The sequence below is a fragment of the Ascidiella aspersa genome, chromosome 2 (genome assembly GCF_963924565.1).
Source record: "Ascidiella aspersa chromosome 2, kaAscAspe10.2, whole genome shotgun sequence".
Taxonomy (NCBI): Eukaryota; Metazoa; Chordata; class Ascidiacea; order Phlebobranchia; family Ascidiidae; genus Ascidiella; species Ascidiella aspersa.
The window spans coordinates 3977230-4001613 of NC_139448.1; the positions used below are offsets into that span (position 1 = coordinate 3977230).

Genomic DNA, 24384 nt, shown 5'->3' on the forward strand with positions numbered 1-24384 from the left:
ACCATGTCGCAAAAGCCTTTTGCAATTATTTGTAAATAATTTAAAACGTCAATTTAAAAGAAATGATTTTTACATATCATAATGCAAGAAAATAATATGCACCATTTTCATCCGCACATTCATCCGCACAACGTTTGTCATCCGCATTACAATTTTTTTCATCCGCACAAGTGTCACGGGTTGAAAAGCACTGCCATAAATCATCTATTGAAGTTGGTAACTCATCAAAATGTTCTCTAAAAATAACAAGGGTCATTTATTAAATGGAATTGCTCAAAACACAATGAAAAGTTAGGACATGCAAGACAGTTTAGGACCTAAATTTTTTTATTAAAAATATTTGTTGCAGATCTAGATTTCTAAAAAAAACATATTCGAACCAATTTACTATTTTGACACAGGTTCAAGTACACAGTAGATTATACCTAATCTAATTGAAAAACTTGCATAGTGATTGTGCCCCTTTTGACAAAATGCCTGGGTTTTATTTTATATCATTTAGTGAATATTAAGTTATATAATAAAAAATTAAGAATATCAATAGATTACATTTACGAGTTTACATTAGATACAAAAATAGTACATAGGTCTCTAAACTTATTATTTCAAAACAGATAGCTGGTTAAAGTTGCTATGTCATTAAACACACATATTTTGTATAAATGCCTGAAATTAGCCTTACATAAAATCTATTTCATGAGAGAATTCATACCTTTCATTTGATAGTGACTGGTTTGATGAAATTTGACAGTCAATATTTTGCAGTGAAATTTGCTAAAAATAAAAACACCACATTGCAAAAACTCCCCTTTACAACAAAGGTTTAAAATCCTATTTAGACATTTTGAAGTTACAACTTATCAGTAGGGCGATTATTTTTTGACTTGTCAAAAAAAGTCAAAATTTTGTCAAAATATACATATTAGGTCAAAATTTGTCAAAATTATTTCAAGTTAAGATCGAATAAAGATGCACATAATTGGTTTTCAAATGAAAAAAAAACGCTTATAGTCAGCTTTTTAAAATTGTCGTTCAGTTTTCTCACAATTTGTTGTTCAATTTTATCAAAATAATTAGTTTTGATGTATGTACAACAACATTTTAACTGTATTATATCTTGATTAGAGCAATATACGGTATACACAAGCCGGTATAATTAACCACCCAGGCCTCTCTGAATTGGCCAAATGTATTTTTTTCTAAAATAACCAGCTTCTTTATTTCTTGGTAGTTTTATAGTGATTTGTCTTTTTTGACAAAATATGACAAAAAAAATCAACCAAGTATTTTCTTGAGTTTTACAGCCTAACATCAAAAACTTGTGGTTAAGACGTCAAGACACTAATTCTTCATACAACAAAAGGGTATTTAAATCAATTTTCTAACAGGTCAAAATTGTATTTCTAACAGGTCAAAATTTTGATTTTTCAGGTAAAAATTTTCTATTTTTTAGGTCAAAAAATAATCGCCCTACTTATCACTGAAAAGATCTAGAATTATTGTCTGGCAATACAGTATTGGTAACAATGCATGGTTTAGGATGTTATACAGCCGTTTTAACATGGAAAAATAATAAATTAAACATTTTGCTCCCTTAAAAAAGTTCACTAATGTTAAAAATATTAAGACTCTAACCTCCTAGAATTATCCTTTTTAGGTTTACATTTTTAGGCAAAATAATTTCTGTCAAAGCTTTATCTAACAATAGAAAGTGTTAATAGTAGAATACAACAAAGTTTTCACAAAAGTGCAACTAAACTTTAATGTAAAGCCTTAGCACTTAATGTTTTTATTAATCTTTGAACACTTGCCAGAATATTTGGCTCCTTGTACAGAAAATCGCAATTATGCTTTAACTTTGTCCATAAAGTTGCAAGTAGAATTGAAACAATCAGCAAGGATATGACCAAAGCAAGGGTAACAACAATTATATTGGTTGTTGAATCTAAAAAAAAATTTTTTGTTAATATTTAAAAAAATACTTATAATAATTTTTTTAGGCCCATACAGAAGTTAAGAACATATGTTGAACGTTTCGAGCAATTTTTGGAAAAATAACTATTCAAAAAATTTAAAATATACTTTTACCTCTTTACAGGATTTAAAATTTATTCTACATTTAACGACAACCCTCAGCATTTATGCTTCAAAAAAATGTTCATCAATATCAATAACTATCTTTCTTTAAAAATTGTCAAAGATACTCATCGGGGTTGTAGTTAAACATAAAAAAAAATGATCAAAGCCCATTAGGATTTAAATAATTTGTTTATTATTTATTTTTAACATGGTTAGAAAGAAGTTTAAAGGTAAAAAATGTTTTAAATGCACACAAAATGCTACCTAATTCAAAACATAAATAAGTTAGGAAAAAATTACCAAAAAAATGGAAAAAATATTTTTATTATTTACCTTTAGGCTGTGTTGACACGATGAGATAAGCTTTTTCACTTTCCTTTAAATATGGATCGTAGCTTGCAGCAACGCAATACTTTTTACCTGGACTTAAAGCGTCTATCTCTTTTAGTTGGCTGTATGTCTGACTTTCGCAAGAGTTCTTAATTAAATATAAAATAAGTTCACAATAAAGCAATAATACAAATACAACCCTAGTTCAGGGGTTCTCAAACTGGGTTCCATGTACCCCTTGGGGGTCCATGAACTAGTTTTAGAGAGCCATGAAGGCCAGAAATATTTCAATTTTTCTAAGGAAGAGTTTAATTAAAAGTAAAACATTTTTGCACTGAATGTATTTAGACTCTGCTTTACTTTCACATTTTGTGAACCGAAAACTGCAAATTTCTAAAGTCTTTTTGTATTGTAATGTCAATTTATGGAAAGTTTAAGAACCCTTGCCCTAGTGGTTTTCAAAATGGGGTCGTAAAGAAGTTTAGGAGGTTCTGCAAAAATCTCTCTTTTTTATATATATTAGTTACTTTAGGTATGTTGATTTTTTTAGTTTTACATTGTTTTCTATGTAAAGGCATTTCTCTTTATTAGGTTTTTTATTGCATACTACTGAAACAGCTTTCTTTGAGTTAATAAAAATAGGCGTAAATTCAGGAAAAATTGCGACAAAAGCCACTCTTTAAAATTAGCAACCTGGTGTTACAAAACTAATGATTTTTTGTTCAAAATCAACAATTTTAACTCATGATAAGCCAAAACACATACGCCTCCAGTCACAGCAAAGTTGATGTTTACAGAGTTGCTAGTTGCATTGGAACTTGGTTTGAAACTGCTAGAGCACGACTGAGTTGTAATATCTACAAAATAGAAGTACTAGTAAATAGAAGTACTAGAGTTAAGGCAGTAAAAGTAGTACATTTGCAGCCTATTTTTATTAGGAATGCAAAAGTTTTTAATGAAAGTCATGTAAAGGCATGACTTATATTAATCCATAATACAATAAACTTATTAACTTTAAATTAAATAGAATGATGGTATTTATACTCCAAAAATGTAACTTAGTTTTTCACCATTTAAAATATCACACATACAAAAACTGTTAGAGTTGTATGAAAAATGATTTTTTTAACAAAATGTATTTTTTATGTTTGTTTTTAAACCTTGCATCTCTGTGGCTGTAATGTAGGCAACAACATCCTCATAGTAGCAGGCAACTTTGGCACTTGGAAGTTTTAAACTTATTTTAATTGATTCTGATAATGCTTCAACAACCTTGATGATCGGTTCACTAAAATGGCCTAAAAATGAAATATTTTACAATCAATAAAACCTCAATAAACATTATTCACAAAACTATGTTGTCAAAGCATCTATTCTATAAGGTAGGATATGGCCAGACATATTTAAAGAAATACTATAAATTTAATGTTTCTTTATTAAATAACAGTGTTAAATGATTCAATTTAAAAAAAAAAAAACTTAATCACAACTCATGCAATTTTATTGATAACAATATTAAAAAAGGCTGAAAAGTCTAGCAAAAATATTCTAAAATATTCAGTTATACCAGAAAAAAAATAGACAGAAGACAAAACTATATTAGGGTATCAAGCTTTAATTTTTTTCTGCTTACTTCATATTCTCTTTTTGTTCAATTAATCATTTTAGAAACCACACTTACTGCGTATTGCAGCGTTGTAGAAGTTGACGTAAGCTGGATCGAAACAACCGCAGCTTGTACAAGAGCACGTTCCACCACTTACATTGTTGGCTCCATTCAAAAACACAAAAAGTCTTCCTTCTCCTATAAGATATAACAGTCACATAATCTTGAATAGGTTTTGGGTTTGAATAGGTTTGAATAGGTTAAATAAAATAATTAATTTCAAACAGATGTTAACTAGTATTGAAAACAATTAACTCCGTAGTTAGTTAAGATCATGTCAAGTTGTTTTTCCTATAATCACAAGCCTAGGATCATAGTTTAATGCAAGGGTTACCAAACTTTTTTCATAAACGGCTACAACTACAAAGATTAGGGATTGCGGGCCGGATATAAAATTATTATTTTTTTTTTGACTTGATTATTATTATTAAATGAAACATAAAAAAATATTTATCAAAATACATAATAAGTAAGTTGTTCGAAATTGTAATTAAGTTTAAAAATTTATCCAAATTTAGCTTAGTATTGCATCAGACAAATATTTCTTATAATGTAAATGGAATGAGAGACTTCTTCAAATTTAAAAACTAAAAAAAATTGTAAGAAAAAATAATCCCATAATAAAACCAAACACATAAATCAATCTTTATAAAAATGAATTGCATTTAATTTACTTCATCATTGTCATTCACAACCATTACAGTCCTAATACTTTAGTTAGCCAAGCAGTGGAAAATTTTGCAGAAACATCATTTAAAGAATTCCTACAATTTAATTAATAGGACAAATTAATAATAGAGTTGGTAAATTCACATTACCGCTGAAGCTGGGTGAAAGATTGTCCAAATGACATTGCGCTTCAAGGTCGTTTTGGGGATAATGAAGGTCATCAAATCTGCAAGTCTGGTTTCTCCAACGATACTCCAAAAAACATTCACTGACGCTACATATAACAGAACTGAATTAATTTAAATTTCAAAACACATCATGTTTAAAAAACTTTGTTACCACACTTTTGGATCACTGCAATTTGCTAAAATGGGACAGTATTTTAATTGAGAAAAATTAAAATATAGATAGCTTTACCAAATCAGGTACAAAACTAGCAAAACAAATGTAATTTTAAATCCTTGTCCTCGTTTTTTTGGAAAACACAAAAAATTTAATTAGATTGTGGCACTGCTAGTTTTGTTAAACTTTTTAACATCCATATCTTAAAATATGTTTCACAATTTAGGCCCAACAAAGGTTGCATAGTTTTATATGTTAGAGTGCCTATCTTACCATGTTTGCACCAAATATTGTGGATTTTTGTCTTTCCATGATGGATCTACATCCCATTTCAAGGAGGTTGAAAGATCGATCGTGTAAAAAGAGGGCGATTTCGGGCCTAAAATAAAATTTAATATTAGTTCATTTGAGGTACATTATATATGTAAAACCAATCATTTCAAAAATACATTAATTGTTTTGAGTATTTTATATACGTCAAATATACATGTTTTTGAGGTATTTTTAATTAAATACAAATAATTCAACATCATATACTTATTGTATGGACATAATGATATAAAAAGCAAGTAAAATAGTGTGTCATTGAATAAAACTTGTTTATTTTATCATAATGTTATTTCAAAAGGTATTTTTTGTCAGGTTGGCATCTAGTTTACATCATAAAACACTTTAAAATAATTAAAAAACAACGTTAAATTTTTTTTATTTAAATGATGTGCATTACAGTTAACTAATAACCAAAATTTTATTAGGGGTACCACAATCTGTTTATTATTACAAGGTGGCATAAAAGGTTGGGGACTACTGTACAAGATCCTAAAATATAAGGCCACTTAACATTGTGGTTTTTCCACACGTAGGGCTTTATTTACTTTGTGGCTCCATAAAACCTTGTAGCTGAGAATAGAATTGTTGTTTGCTAGCTAGACATTAAATTGTTTGCACAGACATTAAATTTGAAAGCAAGTCAATATTATATTTTATTATACTATGCCTAAACATTGATTATTTATTTTAACAGTTGGTAAGGTAATTTAAGGTCTGTGCTTCATAACTGAAATCCAATAGTTTGTATTACTACCTGTTAAAAGCAAACAAACAAAACCTACCATATGTGCTATTTAATTTTTCACTGCTTGAAAATTTGCAGCACAAAACAATTAGAAATAATTTAAACATGATAAAACCAGGCCACGTATTTTCTGCACAAACTGTCATACCGTAATTTTCAACAAATGCAATTTATGAAAATCAATTTTGCTTGTCGGTGTCTTGTGCAGTAAGTGGCGTTTTGTTAATAATTGAACAAAACCAACAAACAAGTCGTAAATCAAATATTGGACGTAAACACTCACCTACTGTTTGGCAGTTGCTGCCCAAACATGGAAACGTTGCAGATTCGAAGAACTTGTAAAATCTAAAACATGTTTCTTGGAAACGAGAACACATTAAGCAAAGTCGGAATACAAACAGAAAAATATGTGTTTTATGTTATTTATCATAACTTTTTTATTAATTTAGGTTTTTTACATTTCAGCTTAAGGCGCTGGTCTAGAATCCTACCACAATTATAAAATCAACGCACAATATTTGAGTTAGGGTGCCGGTTAGTGTTTGGGTGTGGGTGGGTCAAGTGTTATTATATTCTTTATTTAATAATAACACCTGACCCACCCTAACCCAAAACGCTAACCTGCACCCTAACCCAAACAATGTGCGTTGTGGTAGGATTCTAGACCAGCGCCCAGCTTAATACTAAACGAGAATGCTCAAGAATGCGAAAATTATGTCTTTTGCTTTTCATGCAAAACATATATTGCCATGACATACCTTGGGCATATTGTTTTTTTAACCTAAAGGCATACTCAGTTAAATATGAATTAACCTTTAACCCTCAATCTTCAAATAGCGTGTATTTGAGTAAAAAAATATATTGTTTGATTATACTTTGACCATTCTAGTAGCCGACAAAAAGGTCGAACTTCTGTTAATAATTAATAAAATAAACAGAACAAAATATTTGTACAAAAGTTGATTGTTAACTATCGTCTGCAAACTATCGCTAATAAGGGAATTTACCAGGGAACTTCAGGCAACTGAAAATTTCAACTACTTATATATATATATGCTTATAAAAACATACCTCTTATATGCTTAGCAATAAAATACTAAATAAATAAGACTATGATTAGTTGAAAATATTTATTTTACAATATTTGAGCGAATTACCGAGAATTAAATTTGGCAACGCGACGACGCGAAACACGCTTTTCAGCGACAAGCGATACTTCTACAGCGTAACATTAAAAAGATTTCATAAGAGCGTGCAATAATAAAAATTAGTTTTCCGATTATATACAATAAGGTTCACTTAAATCCAGTTCAGCTGTGTACGTCGCAATGAAGTGCCATTACAAAGTTCTTGGTTTGGATTTAAATGCAACTGAAGACGATATTAAACGCGGATATCGGAAATTGGCGCTGAAGTGGCATCCTGGTATGTTACGTTGTACACTTGTTTATTATAAAATGCATTTCAGAGGTAACGTTTTTATAGCTGCGAAAATTTGAGAAGAAACTTTGGTGCTGGGTAAGAATCCTACCACGACCCGTATATTTGGGCTAGGGTGCGGGTGAGGGTTTGGGTTTGTGTAGGTTAAGAATATTAGGCGCTGGTCTAGAATCCTACCACAACGAAACACCATTTGGGTTAGGGTACAGGTTAGCGTTTGGGTTAAGTTGGGTCAAGTATTATTATTAAATTAGGAATATAATAATACTTGACCCACCCACACCCAAACGCTAACCCGCATCCTAACTCAAATTGTGTGCGATGATTTTAGAACTGTGGTAGGATTCTAGACCAGCGCCGAATATTATTATATAATAGCACTTGACCCACGCTAACCCAAACACTAACCTAAACCCTAACCCAAATATTAGGCATTGATTTAACAATTTTTTCAATGCAGTGGTTACTGTGGTAGAATTCTAGACCAGTACTGAAACTTTATTACAGCTAAGCAATTTCAAGTTTCTTAAACATCTCCACACACAATATCTAAATTTTTTCATTTGGTCATCATTCAGCATTTTAAAACAAAAATTTTTCAATTCTTCTCTGATATTACTCAAATTTTATTTGTACCTTGAAATAACAGATTCTTGGCGGAAAGTTTGAAGCTTTCTGGATGCTTTATAGCATTACTTTTAAATAGGTTCGTGTAAAATGTAAAAATTTTCTTGACACATTTTAGTGGATATTTCATCTAACTACATAATTTTATTTTCAGATAAGAACCTTGAGAACAATGAGGAAGCAACTGAGCAGTTCCGAATTGTCCAAGCAGCTTACGATGTGCTTTCAGACCCACAGGAAAAAGCTTGGTGAATAACACTTATTTGCATTATTCTAACCAAATGTTAATTACGTTCTTATGCCAAGTCTATGTGTAGGATTTTTAGATAAGACTTTGTTAGACTAAAGGCCATGCTATTAAATTCAAACAATATGCTTTTCAGGACCACCTATCCATATTTGTTTCACAATTGCATTCCCTAATTTGTGACCACCAAAGATTCATGTAAAAAATATTTTTGGCCAAAATTCTATGCCAAAACAAGACAATATAAATATATAATCACTCAAACCGTCTATGTTTCATTGTAAATTATCTAGAACAGAAATATTTCTTGTAAAAGTGTCACTGGTGTTGTTTTGGGCAAAAGCGGGAAGGCGCAATGCAGTTGGATATGTTTCTTTGGACCAAATTAGTTGTTTAACCTGCACACTAAATTGATTAAACACAAATTTAAACAACCTATCATTAAACCCTATATTTAGGTATGATCGCCACAGATTAGAAATCCTTCACAAAAAGGAATATGAGAACTTCAGGGACACAACAACGGATCTTCTCGAGTTTTTCACTCCTTCAGCTTACAGAGGCTTTGGAAACGACCCAAGGGTGTGGGAATTATTTGGGAATATTTTAGTATTTATAAAACTTTTATAAACCACCAAGGACTTTTGTTTTACAATTACATCAATATGGATAAAAAACAGATAAAAAATGTGTTATAGTCTGGCCCTAAATAACCCCTAATTTCCATATTTTTGATAGATATCAAGGTAGTAGAAAACTGAAGTCAATTCTATGGCGCTTTATTTTTTCATTCTTTGAGAAAAAAATCATAGGTTAATTTCAAATTATCTAAGATGATACAAGCTTGTATTGAAATGTCTTAATTATGATGATGTGGATCTGATCGACCTTTTTGTCTTTGCAATTCCTAATTAATCAAGCTACATTGGTTATTACAGATCCGTGCATAGTATAGACAAGTATATTTTACATATATATGTAATGTATGCAGTTTGCGTATAATGTCAAATTAAAGTTTTGTGCGACAATCAATATTTGTCTTGCTTCAGGGCTTCTATGCGGTTTATCGTGACGTTTTCAAGAGGATCTCGGAGGATGACAAGAGGTTTCAGGACGAAGATGATTCGGAGGAAGTTGATGAAATGCCCGAGTTCGGAGATGGAGACAGTTGCTATGACGATGTGAGTTTGGGTTTGCTGGCAAATATTGTGCTTTTAACCTGATATACTTGAGTTTTGTGGTAAGAATAACTGTCCTTCAAACCTTTAAAATTGGGTTGTACAATGGTAATGCTGTGTTTTGTAAAATAGCTACTTTTTTGAGCTTATGGTTTGAGATGTATGAAACTTTACTACATGCTTAAAGAAGCTAACCTTGATTGATGAGTACTGATAGTTGTACTTTTTATTAAACATCCCTACATTTGATTTTTACCTGAAGTAACTTGATTAAAGGGTCATATACAAACCTTAAACAGTCATATTTTAGTTCATTGCTTGTTTAAATAGTTGACCCTCAGACATTCTATTAATTGTTCTAAAAAAAAACTTAAAAATCAAAGATACATTCCAAAGTGCCAGTTAAATATAGTTGTTAAATACAAGATAATCTTTATCATAACTCAAGTTAACTTTGTCACTAAAACCAAAAAAAAAACATTTGTGCATTCCTTCTTTGTAGATATACTTTGCGTTTTTCCTCTAATGGTATTCACTATTTACTTATTCTTTACCCAAGTGCTAAAACCGTTTTGACTTGTAGTAACCTTTACCACCTTACTAAGGTCGTTCACCCCTTCTACGCGGCATGGCAGTCTTATTGTACCAAGCTGAGCTACGTGTGGGTTGAAAAGTACGACGTGCACGAAGCCCCTGAACGCAGAATCGCTCGACTTATCGAGAAAGAAAACAAAAAGGAAAGGGACAAGGAAAAAAAGAAGAGAAATGAAATTATAAGGGTGCGTTTAAACTATACAAAAAATAAGCTGTTTTTGGATTTGCTGACATAATTTAGTATTTTTTATTTTAGGTTTTTCTAAGCTTGAGCCAGTTGCTATCAAATAAATAAAACTGTGCATGTCCTTCACTACTCCTTTGGTATTTTAATAAAATATCAAATTTATTATTTTTTATTATTTAGTTAAAAGTGTAACATTATGATTAATATATGACCGTTCTAGTTAGTGTGGAATGATTTTTGTTATTTCTAATATGCCATTATACTTTATGTTATCAAAAAACATTTCATGTTAAGTTGTTATTGTTCACTTTTCTACTGTAAATGCATTTGTCTACATTCTACACTTTGCAGTATCTTATAATACAATGTTAAACTTTTGGAATGATTTAAATGTAACTGTAGCACCAAATGTTGCAATTCTACTTTACCACACACAGTGATTTGGCTTAAGGTTTAAACCACTTTTTAATGTGATGTTGCTTTATTGACAGGACCTGGTGAAGTTTGTGCGTAAACGAGACCCGAGGGTTCAAGCAAACCGGGAGAAGTTACAAGAAGTCGCGATCCAACAAGCTGAGAAAGCCAAACAAAAGAGGGATGAGTTATTGAGGTATGATTTTGCAACATATTATTAATATTAATTCTGTACAGCTAGATCATTTCTGAGTTTAAAGTTAATTGCAGGGTAAATTGTGGCTTTAATAATTTTAAAGACAGACAGCATGATTTTTTTTACTTTTTATTGAAGAATTTTGTTTATTTATGAAAATTATGATACATAGGTTGTTATTATCAAGAAACGATATTACAGTTGTATAAAACATTTGTGCATTTTTAGATTTTGTACGGAGCGATTTTTTAAGCATATTTTGATCAAATAGTGTTATCATCTAACAGTTATATATAGATATAAGGATTACAAGGTCCAGGTTAATAACATTGGATGATTTTTCAATGCATATTCTTTTCTTAAACACCGCCTTTTTTCTCAGTGTAAGGCTGATTGAACTGCCAAGGTGTTTGCTCTTTGTTGTGTATTTTAGGTTTAAAATACTCTGAATAAAAACTGCTACTCTTCATATTTAATAAGAGCAGGATGCAGTCTCGCTTAAATGCAATGCAATCTAAATATTTTAAGATGATCTTGCAACTTAAAAAACCTTTGTTATCACTTCAGTCTCTAAGTTAAAATAAAACATTTAATTTTGTGCCAGATCTCGTCTGGAAGAAGCGGCCAAATACGAGGAGCTTCATCGCGAAAAGAACGAAGAACATGCAAACAGAGTTTCTCAACTTGAGGATATGCTAAAGGTTGGTTTTGAAAATCTGATTATGTCAAAAAAGTACTTCTTTTTTTTCTGGACACAACCATTTGTAGAGTAATTTTATTATCATAAAAAGTGGGTTGCATGTTTATTTTTTCAATTATGCAGTTATAATTTTCACCTGTTTCGCCTATACTTCGGTTTTTATTGGTCTGCCTAACGTCATTTAGATATGCGAGTTAAATACCACATTTTAGATTTGTTTTTCTTCTAGTTACCAGCAATGTTTTAGTACTGTTTATGTTTTATTTTTATTCTATTTTTTGTTTAAAGTGTATATTTTACTCTTTTGTTTGCCGTTATTTTATTATTTTTTATCACTTAACACAATTAATTAGTTTTGCACATAGTAAAACTTACTGTCTCCTGTTTCTAAAAAAGTTAGCATTGAAAATAAAAATTTAATAAAACAAGTCCACAAAATAATTGTGAAAACCAATTAAAAATGATATAAAACTAGACGGGGGTGCGGTTGTTGTATATTTTGTCAGGGGGTATATTTTCAGGGCTTGGTGGGTTTTTTTTAATTTTTAATTTTTTTTTATTTTTGATATTTTGTATTTTTTATTGTATGTTTTATATTATATATATATTTTTTTCCTTAACTTGTTTCTGCAAGCAAAACAGATGTGGGCTGAAAACTTCCCCACTTAACTTCTGGCTTTGATGCGAAAGGGGTTCAAATATGGCGTCGTAGTATTTGGGAAATGATCGAAACATATATTTGATAAATAGAATTTAGGTAGATAATGCGTACAAGCATGTTGTTACACTTTGGCCAGCTAACATGTTTAAAAAGCAAACAATATCATTGTCAAATGGTTTAACGTCCATGTTTTACTACTTTTGCCAACTTTTACTGGGTAAATTTTTACCACAGCTTGGTCCGAGCAATCATAGTTAGAACAGACTTTAAATCTGTAGTTTCGAGCAATATATAAAGCAAGTTTATGTGCCTAATAAACCACCTTTTAAATTGAAAGTTTTGCCAATTGAAATCCAATAAACGCAGTGTTCTTAATATTTATTTTAGTATGACGCCATGTTATTACGTAGCTTTGTAACGCCCTCCCTAATAATGCATTCAGCTTTATGTTTTGCGCCCTTGTACAATTTTAATTTGTTAAGGCCTGCAAAATAACATGCCTCACTATGTGTCAATATTTAGTTTGTCTGCATGTTTTATTTAACCCTCTCATTTTAGCACGAGTTTGGTTTTTCATCTGACGAGGAATCGGAAGGATCAGATGTCCACGAGGATCTCAATGATGATGAGGAAGAAGAAGAAGATCATGTGGATGAACTTTATTGCGTCGCCTGCAACAAGCACTTCAAGACAAACATGGCGTGGGTGTTAAATATATATGTTGTTATTTTTATTGGCTTAAAATGCTTTTGATATTCATTAACATAATATGTTGTGAGATACCAAAACGACCTGAGATTTTTATTTTTTTATGTTTTACAGTTTTTTTTAACCCCGGACAGTGGAAGTTATGCGTTAAAATTGAATGACTTGACTGAAGTACTTTGTTCAAACTGCTTTATATGACTTGTATCATTTTATTTAAACTTCTTGACTTGACCGAAGTAAAATGGCCAAACAAAATGACTTGCCAATGCCTTTGAATAAACTTCAATCGCTATTCGTAACAATCGTCCTGACCTTTCGTTTACCTGCTCTGAACACACGGATTTGTAATACCTACGGGCGACACTTTTCATATTACCTCTTGTTCTATTGGGCAGAGTTAAGAATCATGAAAAGTCAAAGAAGCACAAAGAGAAGATTACAAAACTGCAAGCAGAAATGAAAGAGGAAGAAGATTTCACAAAAAGCTCGCAGCAAGAAGGTAAGGTTTTAATATTTGGGTTAAATTTATTTCTACAACTAGTGTTTTTATTATTTATGAACTTGGAAAATATTTCTTTGAATTTTTTACGCTTTAATTATGCTATTTTTACCAATATTTGTTATGTAACTTCAACAAGACTTAATCAACCTATACGAATCATATAGTATTGTTAATTGTATTTATTATATAATTTGTTATCCCAAGAATATTAAGTACTAAAAACTGAAAAATGCCTAACATTTAGTCAACATTTGGAAAAGGTTGACTTCTCAGGCTAAGGTTTATTAAAAAGTAACATATGCAGATTAGAAGTAACATATGCATTTTCTATTTTACCAGAAGAAGAAGAATTGGATGATTTCGATGAAGATTTCGACATTCAGCCTAAAAAGTACGTCATGTGTGTTTTAAGTAAATTTAATTTAAATTGCAGGCCAACTAAAATGAAACCTTAGTGAATAGTTTGATGGATACTTTTTGAAAAACAGTTTAATTAAATAAACGCTTTAGCGCCAGCTTAATCAATGTTTTTAAACCCAAGTTCAGTTCTACTTTTTTTGGATGAAAAACAACGGGTTTTATCAAGTTTACCTCTTTTATGACGCCGGCTCCACAAAATTTCTTGCCAACCCTTGTCCACCCGAACCAAAAAGTTGTTTTTAGTGGTCCAGGTTAAAAAAAGTTTAAGAACCTCTGGTTTATTGCAGCGGTTAAATTTTCAAACCTCTATTCCGTCAACTTTCCGTTCTTTCTCGAGCAGATTAACAAAAAAGCAGAAGAAGCAACGGAAAAAGCAAGCCAGTTTTTTCGCCGCTGAAATCGAAGAAAGCGATGAAGACGACGAAAAAACGCCGGAAACAGCCGAAAGTAATCCGACTCCAAACGAAGGCGAATCACTCAACGCAACAATCGAACTTAAACCGTCGGGCGACCAAACTGACGCTCAAATCCCTGAAGAAACAGACTGCGATTCGAAAAATGACGAATTGGCGCCGGAGAGCGTAGATCCTTCCACGACAGTCCCGCCTAAAAACACTAAGAAGAATCGGAAAAATAAAAGCGCCAAAAAAGACAATTCGAAACCCGCTTCTACGCAAGTTGCCCACGGTGGTGAAGCGAAAGCCAACCTCTGTGTGACTTGTAACCGCGAATATCCGACAAGAAACAAACTTTTCCAGCACTTAAAGACCTCAGGTCACGCTATGCTGGTTCAAGACAACAAAAATTCGTCACAAAAAAAGAAAAAAGGTAGAAGATAAGGTCATTTTTTGATTTGAATCCGTGTTTGGAGTTTTTTAAACGGTTAACGTTTTGGTCGAGTAACAAGTTTTGCACAATCACTCGTCGAGTACTTATTTTACTTGGTTGATTGGTTGACATTAGGGACGCCCGATAATATAAAAATATCGGATCGCAGCAGATACCCAAGGCCATGTAGCAGTATCGGTACTCGTCCGATACTAGGGTGATCGGTGCTCGTCCGATACTAGGGTCGTATCGGTGCCGATCCGATACCAAAATGATCGGTAGTTTCAGCCATAATTTGAGATCAAACGTAACAATTCAATCTTGAAAGATAAATTTATAAAAACATCTTTAGTGAACAACGAGAGGTAACTAAACTTTCTTAATTAAATTGATAGCCTGGCAAGAAAAATTTAAACGATATTTTGAAAATACATTTTATTTTCGCAAATAAAAAGGATACGTTTAACAACTTAATTTGATGAAAAATCTAACAATTGTAATTTTTTTAAAGATACAACTTTTCGTTTGATTTTGCCATCTAATGCGTAACGCTTGATACCGATTAACAGAACTGAATCTTCTCGCCCGAGTAATACACATGAAAATGCTGGTGTCTTGGTGTTGACCACATGTCCATATCGCATTTGTAATTTCGTTCTAAATATTTTTAGTCGTTTTGGAACAATTTTACTTTGAAAATTATTTTTGGGGCACAGCTTAGTGACTATTTGTTGTAGTGCGCGCTTACTTTTTTTCTTTAAACGTTTTTTGTTGCATTTATTTACATTTTTAGACAATTTTTTAAACAAAAACCTGAATAGTTACATTAAGATTAATTAGTCTTTTTTCTAACTCGAACAATAAACGTTGGAGGTGTTATACGGCTCCATTCATTACAATTGGACAGTTGTGCAATATACCTTTTTTTATTATGAATTTGCCTTGAATTTGGTGTGCTTGGAGTTTTGTTTTTATGGCACACAGTGAAGATTAAGGAAATTGAGAATAAAAGTTCCTTGAAACGGTATCACAGAATTTGTGCAACTTGTAAATATTGTGGGTTGTAAAATATAGTTTAGGTCTAAATGTGGAATTTAAAATTTACAGCAGCGATTTAATAATCGTCATTCTGTCCAACATATGTTTCACTAGAAGCACATTTAGTGAATCATCGCATAAAACAGCTTTTTTATGAAAAACGTGGTAGAGTCATGTATGTTAGTTTGCAACGCATTGTCTATTGTGCTACATTGAAGGACGCCAATCTTCATAAATTCCTCCAAAGCATTGTTAATGTGCGGAAAAAAATTTAGTCCTTTTTTCAACGAAATACCATAAACTAGACTTGTCCAATGCCAGTAATCGGAATATATGCGAAAACTTTCGCCTGATTATTTAGGTCTTCCTACAGAAATTTACGATTACGTGGTAGTGTTGCCAACAATCATTTTGAAATGACTTCATCCAAGTCAAGTCTTTTTGACAAAATAACAACTGAAGTCCCAGTCAAGTCATTATTAGAGTCAAGTCCTTGTTATAAAAATGAAACGTTTAAACTAATAAAATTGGTAAACTCGTTTGATTTTGAGCAATAAATTAACTTAAAAAAACAAAAACACTACATATAGCAAGCAAATGGTTTATGTGCAAAATATGAGCCAGTTTTATAAAAAAAAAATACTTAATTGAAACCAAGTCATTTGCACGAAAGAATTATGTCAAGTCAAGTCATTTGCCCGTTTTGTTTAAAAAGTCAAGTCATTTAAAAACAGTGACTTAGTCAAGTCATTGGTCAATTACAACACTGCCAGTAAGTAGGGATATCTGATGTTTTCGAATTTGAGCCAAAACCTAATATACTAAGTTAATTATTGGTACTTGTTTGATATGGTCCAGATCCGACCCCCAATTAAGGTAGACGTTTGAGCCACAAGAAGGGTTCAAAACTACATCAGATCTTCATTAACTGTACGTTGTTGTATTTTTTAAGGGCGCCGCCATATGATTCTGTTAGGCATCAAAACACAACGGATGTAATAAATGACCATTTGCCTTATTCTTTAAAAAAAAAAACAGGTAATTAACACAAACAAGCCGAATAAACCAATTCGAAATCTCTGATGCTAGCTGTGTCGCAAGTAAGCTACAATGAATTTTCAAAGCGTGGCTAGAAACAGCATATAAAATAATTGCTAAGTTTACTGAAAAAGTAATTCTGTTAACGTCTTTGCTGTGGTTACTCAATTCACTTGCATTTCTCAATTTTAAGCGTTTTGTACTAAATTTACCCTTTGCAAAACAGTATTTGTTTAAAAACAACACTTTTTAGATAACGTAATCTCTTCCTTAAATATCGGGCATCGGAATAAAATGCGAAATATCGTAAATTCTGTATCAAGCCTAAGGTTTTGACGCCGCTTTAATGTAAATTAGCTTAAAGTCGGAAATCAAAATCGGTGCCAACTTACACATACGTTTTAAAAACACGCTACGAGGATAAGTATTTAAAAATGCGGACTGTAATGCAAGGCTTTCCTCTAAACCAGTGGTTCTCGAGCGTTTTTATTTGGGGAGCCCTTATGTTTCCTTAAAATATTGGGATCCCTTTAATGTTTAAAACAGCGAAAATTTACATTTTTTTGGTATAATAGTTACACTAACATTCAGATAGGGTCTCATACTAACTATACTTACCGTACACAAGCAATAACCCGACTAATATAATTTATTATCAGCCTACAAAATGAGAAATGGTATACGGAACCCTTCAAAACTTCTAACAGACCCCAGGGGCATGCAAACAGTTAAGAAACCCTTTAAGCTGTCGCCCTCTGTATATAAAAAACGATGTTAACATACTAAGGAAATTTGGTAAAATATATTTAAACATTAAAAAGAAATGCAGCACGGAAAAGCACAATCGTAAAAAATATCAAGATATGTCTTCTTGGCGACACACTCATCGAATCGAGAAAGAGCACAAATCAATTCCGAAAACACGTGAGGGAAAGAAATACGGTTCCTCTTTAATTTTTAAAATCAAATCACAACAGAAACGGAGTTTTTTGACATTTCGATCAACAGTGACGTATTTCTCAAAACAAGGGATGCACCACTAGTGACGTCATGACCTATAGCTTGTTAGGCAGGGGCAAAAGTAAAAAAAAATTCGGCATGGAACGATGAAAAATGTCTTATCGAAACGCAATATATTTTTAAAGATGACGTCATAACGGGATGTCTAAACCAAGTAACATTAGGAAACTTAAGGTTTTTGTTCGATGTAGTGCGCAAATATGAAGCTAAAATCTTAGTTGAAATACATTCAAAGAAATAACGGGAAAATGTTTGCTTTACTGGTGCGAAAAACCTGCGAATAAGAATCGTAAATTTTGAACTTAACTTCTTAGTATGTTGAACCTCACAGCTGAAAAGTAGGAAAGTGGGTAAGGTTTTTGTTGTTTTTGTCTGATGTAGTTCACATGCAGCTAATATCTTAGTTTAAATTCATTAATAGAGATGACGGGAAAAAATGTTCGTTTTACCGGTGCGAAATACCTTTTATTATTTTACCAGACACCGTTCCGGCTTACTTTGAGCACTGTTACTAAGGAATAGACGTTAAAGCAAAAACGACGTTTCCATAGCAATATCAACGTGTATCAGTAAAATTGAAACAACTTTGGTAAGAACCCATTATTAAGACAACTATTTGGCTAGAAATAAATACATAACGATGGCAGTGTAACAGATACACGAAAACCAATAGGATGGTTAACTATTGCCAAAAACCCATCCCACAAAGCAAATCGGAGATTTCCTACTTAAAACAAGTTTTGAACTGAATACAACAAAATGAAACAGGGAATTTCGAAAAGAAATCGAACTGAATAATGTATTCAAAATATTATTTTTTGATGTCCAAAATACATAATCGTTGAAAAAATTTTCACAAAGGAAAGAATCAAGTTTACTAAACGCTACTACATTTGTTTTAGTTTTTACGCATTAAACATGACATAAAAAGTGTTTATAGGCACAATACAGCTACTACCTATAAAATTATTCTATAAATTTGTTTTTTGGAGAATGACAGCTATATTGGCAAGTTTGAATTTTTATTTCAATTTCGACAAAAAAATTTGTTTTACATTATGGCGACATCCCGTGTAATTGTAACTGGTGGTCCAGCTCAGCTAAAATGTTGTCAAGTTTGTTTTGGCTTTGTTCAATATTGTTTTTGTTTCTCCTTGTTGAAATTCGCTTTGTCGTTCGATTTTTCTGCAAGAAAAACAACAAACGTTGTTTTAAGAGTGAAACCAATCTTTTGTCGATGATAATTTTGGCAAAATGTACCACCGATAGGATACTAAATATAAGATAGGATATTATTAAAGCTATTGGCAGTGTTTTTGTAAGGTTTGGTTTGGGTGAACGCTAAGTAGTTTTAAGAGACCGCAAGTATTTCATCTAAACGCCAAAAAGTCCAAAATTTGGGAAACCCCCGGAGAAATTTTGGGGACCGTTTCGGTTCCCCATAACACCTTGAAAAAACACTGATCACAGGTACTGTATTCGATGCCACCCCAGTATTGGATAATACCGACACATGGTGTCTGTTTCGATATCCCAAATTGTCCGTCAATCCTAACCCTAAATTACGCATCCATAAAAATCTACAACAAGAAATTCACAAGTTCTTAAACAATAGATCTTGGTTCATTTTTTAGGTTTTAAAAATTTGTTTCACACTTTCAGTTTAATTTGACATGAAGTGCCATGTAATGTAAACTTTAAACCGGGAAATGTCAATTTAAACATTTTGTTTTATTTGATTTATAGTAAAAATTGCTTTTAATTTCACACCTGGTTAGTAAACAAAATTTTAAAATTCTGGTGAATTGTAAAAATCATCAACTCACCCTTTTCTTCATAGGCCTTTCAGATGGGTTTGTATAAAAAATCATGGCGCGAGTCTTTTTCCTTCTTTCAACATATCTGAAGTAACAACCACATACAATTAAACAAATATTTTAAAAACTTTCGAAAATATTTTGAGATTACTTTGAAGTTTGAATGTTTCACCAAAAACGAGAAAAAAGGTAAAAATCACAACTTTTGTTACAATATAGGTTTTAGCTAGGAAAGTTCAATACATTTTATTCCGGTACCGGTACCCTATATTTTAGACTAAAAATATCACGATCCGATCATTACCGATTGACGTTATTTATATGCGCAATCAATATGTAATTGGAATGTTTAAAGGCTTTTTTCCTGATTATTAAGTTTTTTGCTTCAGCGTTTTGAAGTTTTCAAAATTGACTTTAGCATGATGAAGTTTTAGTTCCACTTAAGTTATTAACTTCATATTTTCTTATTTACACTTTATTTTCGCAAAATTTACACTTTATTTCACAAAAAGTTAGAAGTTTAATAATAAATTGCAAAGCCAAAAAGGTTGAGTAGATCGACATTATCTTGATTGGCTTTGCAATTTATTATTAAGCTACATTACCGATCCGTGCATAGTGTACCCAAGTTAGAAGTTATAGCGTTGGATGGCAAATCATGGCTGAAATGGCCATATCAATTTATAACCGTATCAGCAACAATACCACCCTAGTATCGGACGAGTACCAACACGACTTGGCACTGGGTATCGGCTCCAACCCGATATTATCCGTATGATCAAAAATACAGTTCACTCACTTCACTGTGCCATCTTTTTCTTCCTTTGGATACTCGAATATGGTCTCCCAAGATTTTGGGATTGGTGTGCTGTAATTTTTGTTTGTGTAGATTTCTTCGAGGGAAAAAGATTCCTTTTTTATTCGCAGAGGGCGCGGCAAACCCATCGGAGATTGGCGAACCTTGAAATATTTAAAATGTTATTTATAACACCCGGTGAAAAAAGTAAATACTTTAGTCAAATTTGATCAAAATTCTTTTAATGCGTTAATACAATGTCATCTTTCTACAAACAACTAATTTAACCTTTTAAAAATCAAATTTTGTTTTTTAAAAAAGCCTTCAACACAACATTTAAAAAAATTCCTAGTTTATTTAACATAAGATAATTTTCTGTTAAAGAGTGCTTTTTTCTGTTAAACAGTTTTTATTTATTAGATTTAAGGAACAGTACTACATTGCAATAATTAGAGATTCCAGTAATATTGGTTTGGAGTTGATACCCGATGTTAAATGATAGTATTGTTAATCAACAGATACTAAATTTGATTTTCGAACACAGCACAATAACTCATATTGTTACCTTTTGTGGCGGTAAGGTTTTGCGGATTCTCTTTCTCAGACTTCTGGTTGAATGCTTTTCCTGTTTTTCACTGCAACACAAAAAGTGCCTGTTGTCAATAAAAATAAACAAAAAGTAAAATTAAAAAATTACAAAAGAAAAAATAAAATTTCCGAGGAAATTTTAGTATGGGAGGTTAGTGCTTATGGGAGGTTAGTGCTTACATACCTGGTGATCAGATCTTATAAAGTTTCAAAAAAATGTCGTACAAATTTTGGATGTGTTGGTGCCACAACTACTTATTTACCTGGAACTATTTTCTTCTGTTTTTTTTTCTTCATCAGTTGAAGTTGTTGTAGAATCTGATTGAACGTCTTTTTTAACCATATCTACATAAAAATAATAACAAATTTCTTAACCTTTATATATATTTAGATAAATCTAAATCGTTTCAGCAGCAATTGAGTGTGTATATGTAAATATATTGTTGATAGTTCATTTGTTTGTATTTAAGCTTGCAATTAACACTAGCTTATACCAATTTATTAACCTTTTTATATATTTAGATAAATCTAAATAGTTTCAGCAGCAATTGAGTGTGTATATGTAAATATATTGTTGATAGTTCATTTGTTTGTATTTAAGCTTGCAATTAACACTAGCTTATACCAAGATGTATAATTGAAAAAACTATAAGGTTAGCAAATTACGTAATTTGTGGTAAAACCTGTTAATTTAGGTTCATGAAGACCAATTAAGCTTTATTAACAGCACGAAAAATTGAAACTTTAAAAAAATTAGAAGCTAATTTAAAGCATTTAAACTACTCAACCTTAAAGTATCTTTACTTTATGTTAGGATAATTACCTGAACACGCTGGGTAACTATCGTCAAGGGGTACATCAATAGTAATGTTTATACAAATCTGTTGGTCTTCTTCTGGGGACATAGGATGTTCTGTTGTGTAACTTGTTTGTGTGTCACTGGCACTGTTTTCAACTTCAAATTGTACATTGGCACCAGAATCTTTGCTCTCTAGTGCAACAGAATCAGTCTCTAACTTTTGCGTAGCAGTTTGTGAGTTTATATCGTTGCTATCAGTGTTTGGTGTGACGGTGGCTTCAATTTGTTCATGATTTCTTTGACATGTTTGATCTTCGCCCTCTGCCTGATCTAGATTTTGTTCTTTTTCTTCCAATATATTGACAGACACAGAATCGGATTTTTCTGTCGTCAAAGGTCTATCTTTTTCCTCTTCAGACAAACTATCAGGGGATGGAGGGAGCCAGATTCTTTTTCCATCATCTTTCACTAAAATATCAGAATTTTACCAATTTTAAAAATGGTATATACCTACGTTACATTCAAATTGATTAAATAAGGGATGTTGCTTACTACATGTGATGATTTCGAAACTAAATATAAATATTATACTCAAATAGCCAGGGAGGTCTTTTTGAATAAAAACATTTGAAAAAACAGGCAGCTGCATAGAAACCACAAATAAGGTCGCACAAACCACAAATAATTACACATTCAGTATATCTTGATTGCACAAATACATCTTTTCAGCCTGTGGTCAAATAAAAAAGTTGATAAGAAAACTACTTTCAGTTAAATTAATTTTATTATTCATCTGGTTAAGTTGGACCAAACATTTTCTATATACTTTGAACTACAGTAAAACAAAAGTTTTAATTTTCGTCACCTGGTTCTGACTGTTTTATTTCCTCAATGCGTTCAATAGATCTCTTCTTTTCACTCGGTGGGCCAAAATGTTCCGGGGAATTTTCGCCAAGCAAAAAGCATTCTTCATTCACCAGAAGTCGTTTTCTTTTTGTTTCTTTACGATTTTTGATTTTTTCCTTGACAGTGTCAACAATTTTACTTTTATCAGTCAGGATTTTTGCCTCTGGAATGTTGTCGTTATTTTTAGGCACTTCTTGTTCTTTGGCATCTTGACTTGTTGGGTAAAGCACTTTCGAGACTTTGCACTTTTTCAAACCCAAGTTACTTTGAGTACAGTCTGAAACGGCATCGTCTTTTGACGCAAGCTTCCTTTTAGCTTCTTCTTGCAGCTTGAAACGCTTACAAGGTGTCGAATCTCGTTCATCGAGCTCAATGACGAGGGTTTGGACAGTTTCAATCCTTAAAGGGTCGAAGTCGCCACTTTTTGTCGGCGTCGAAAGGTAGCTGGTGACAGGACGAGAAGAAATGGGAGAGTTTGTAAGGACCTTTCCCAAGATCTAAAAATACAACCACAAAAGTAATTAAGATGTAATAAGAATATCAAAGCCCATTTAGAAGTAGGTACCATTTGGGATTTGATATTCTTATTACGTCTTACAACAACCTCCAACCATTATGCTCCAAAAATAAATTAAAGTGTGTAAGTACCAACCCTAAAAAACTCAGGTTAGGAGCTATAGAGAGTGATTTTGTCGATATATAAAAATTTGGAAATAATTAGTTAACTTGTTGCCACAAAAAGTTATATCGAAAGCATCATTAAAGGTATAACTTAACCCATGTGTTCCAACTTTTTTAATATCAGCAAAACACACAACAGTGTGATATATATATAGATAAAGATGACAGCCTCATTTTGAAATTTACAAAATATCAACGCATTTTACTGAAAATAACTGTAAAAACTTAAGAGCCAAGTGAATGCACAAGACTTTGTGCATGTGGTTTTTGGTAGTAATTTTTAAAGCAGCGCAAAGTTTAACAATGGCTTTGCAAATTTCAGCTGCAGTAGATATTTCTGTGCAATATTTGAAGTTTTCTATCTGGAATATAGAAAAATTCCTTTATCATGGTTAGCTAAGAAAGATTTTCAGTGGCACAATATATATTTACAAATTAAGATTGCAACCTTGTCGACTGAGGACTTTCCAATGTGAACGCATCGGATCAAATCTTCCAGATCCAAACTGGAATCAGTGGGGGTCGTTGACATGTTGGAAACACGATAATGTTTTGGCAGTAAATCAAAAAAACAGTAAAAAAGGGTTTGAAGAAAATTAGTGATTTTTCTAAAAAATTAAAAATAAGTAAAAAATTTTTTGATTTTTAAATGTATATATAAAACAGAAGACTTAACTGGGTAAAGCACTTTAATGGGCGCTCTTTCACTATTGTACGTGAAAAGTTATGCAAAAAAAAAAATAATAATACCGCATACCACAACGCATATTGTTTGGGTTAGGGTGCGGGTTAGCGATTGGGTGAGGGTGGGTCAAGTAATATTATGTTTATTATTAAT

At 31.9% G+C, this 24384-nt stretch overlaps 2 protein-coding genes across 2 annotated transcripts; one reads left to right on the plus strand and one right to left on the minus strand.

Moving 5' to 3' along the window:
- The first annotated feature begins 7455 nt into the window (after positions 1 to 7455).
- Positions 7456 to 15868, plus strand: LOC146163194 (dnaJ homolog subfamily C member 21-like). The gene is made up of 11 exons (XM_083382973.1): positions 7456 to 7586; positions 8383 to 8476; positions 8934 to 9057; positions 9525 to 9656; positions 10259 to 10432; positions 10926 to 11044; positions 11649 to 11745; positions 12964 to 13106; positions 13509 to 13612; positions 13955 to 14006; positions 14376 to 15868. The coding sequence occupies exons 1-11, from the start codon at positions 7490 to 7492 to the stop codon at positions 14872 to 14874; spliced, it is 1635 nt and encodes a 544-aa protein (XP_083239099.1). The 5' UTR covers positions 7456 to 7489; the 3' UTR covers positions 14875 to 15868.
- Positions 15869 to 17770: 1902 nt separating this feature from the next.
- LOC146163195 (uncharacterized) lies at positions 17771 to 24136 on the minus strand. Its single transcript, XM_083382975.1, has 8 exons — positions 23995 to 24136; positions 22825 to 23362; positions 21984 to 22427; positions 21424 to 21505; positions 21138 to 21207; positions 20576 to 20736; positions 19786 to 19861; positions 17771 to 19144 (listed from the first exon to the last, which is right to left on the minus strand). Exons 1-8 carry the CDS (start codon positions 24076 to 24078, stop codon positions 19016 to 19018), a joined length of 1584 nt encoding a protein of 527 aa, XP_083239101.1. The 5' UTR covers positions 24079 to 24136; the 3' UTR covers positions 17771 to 19015.
- Between the last annotated feature and the right edge of the window lie 248 nt (positions 24137 to 24384).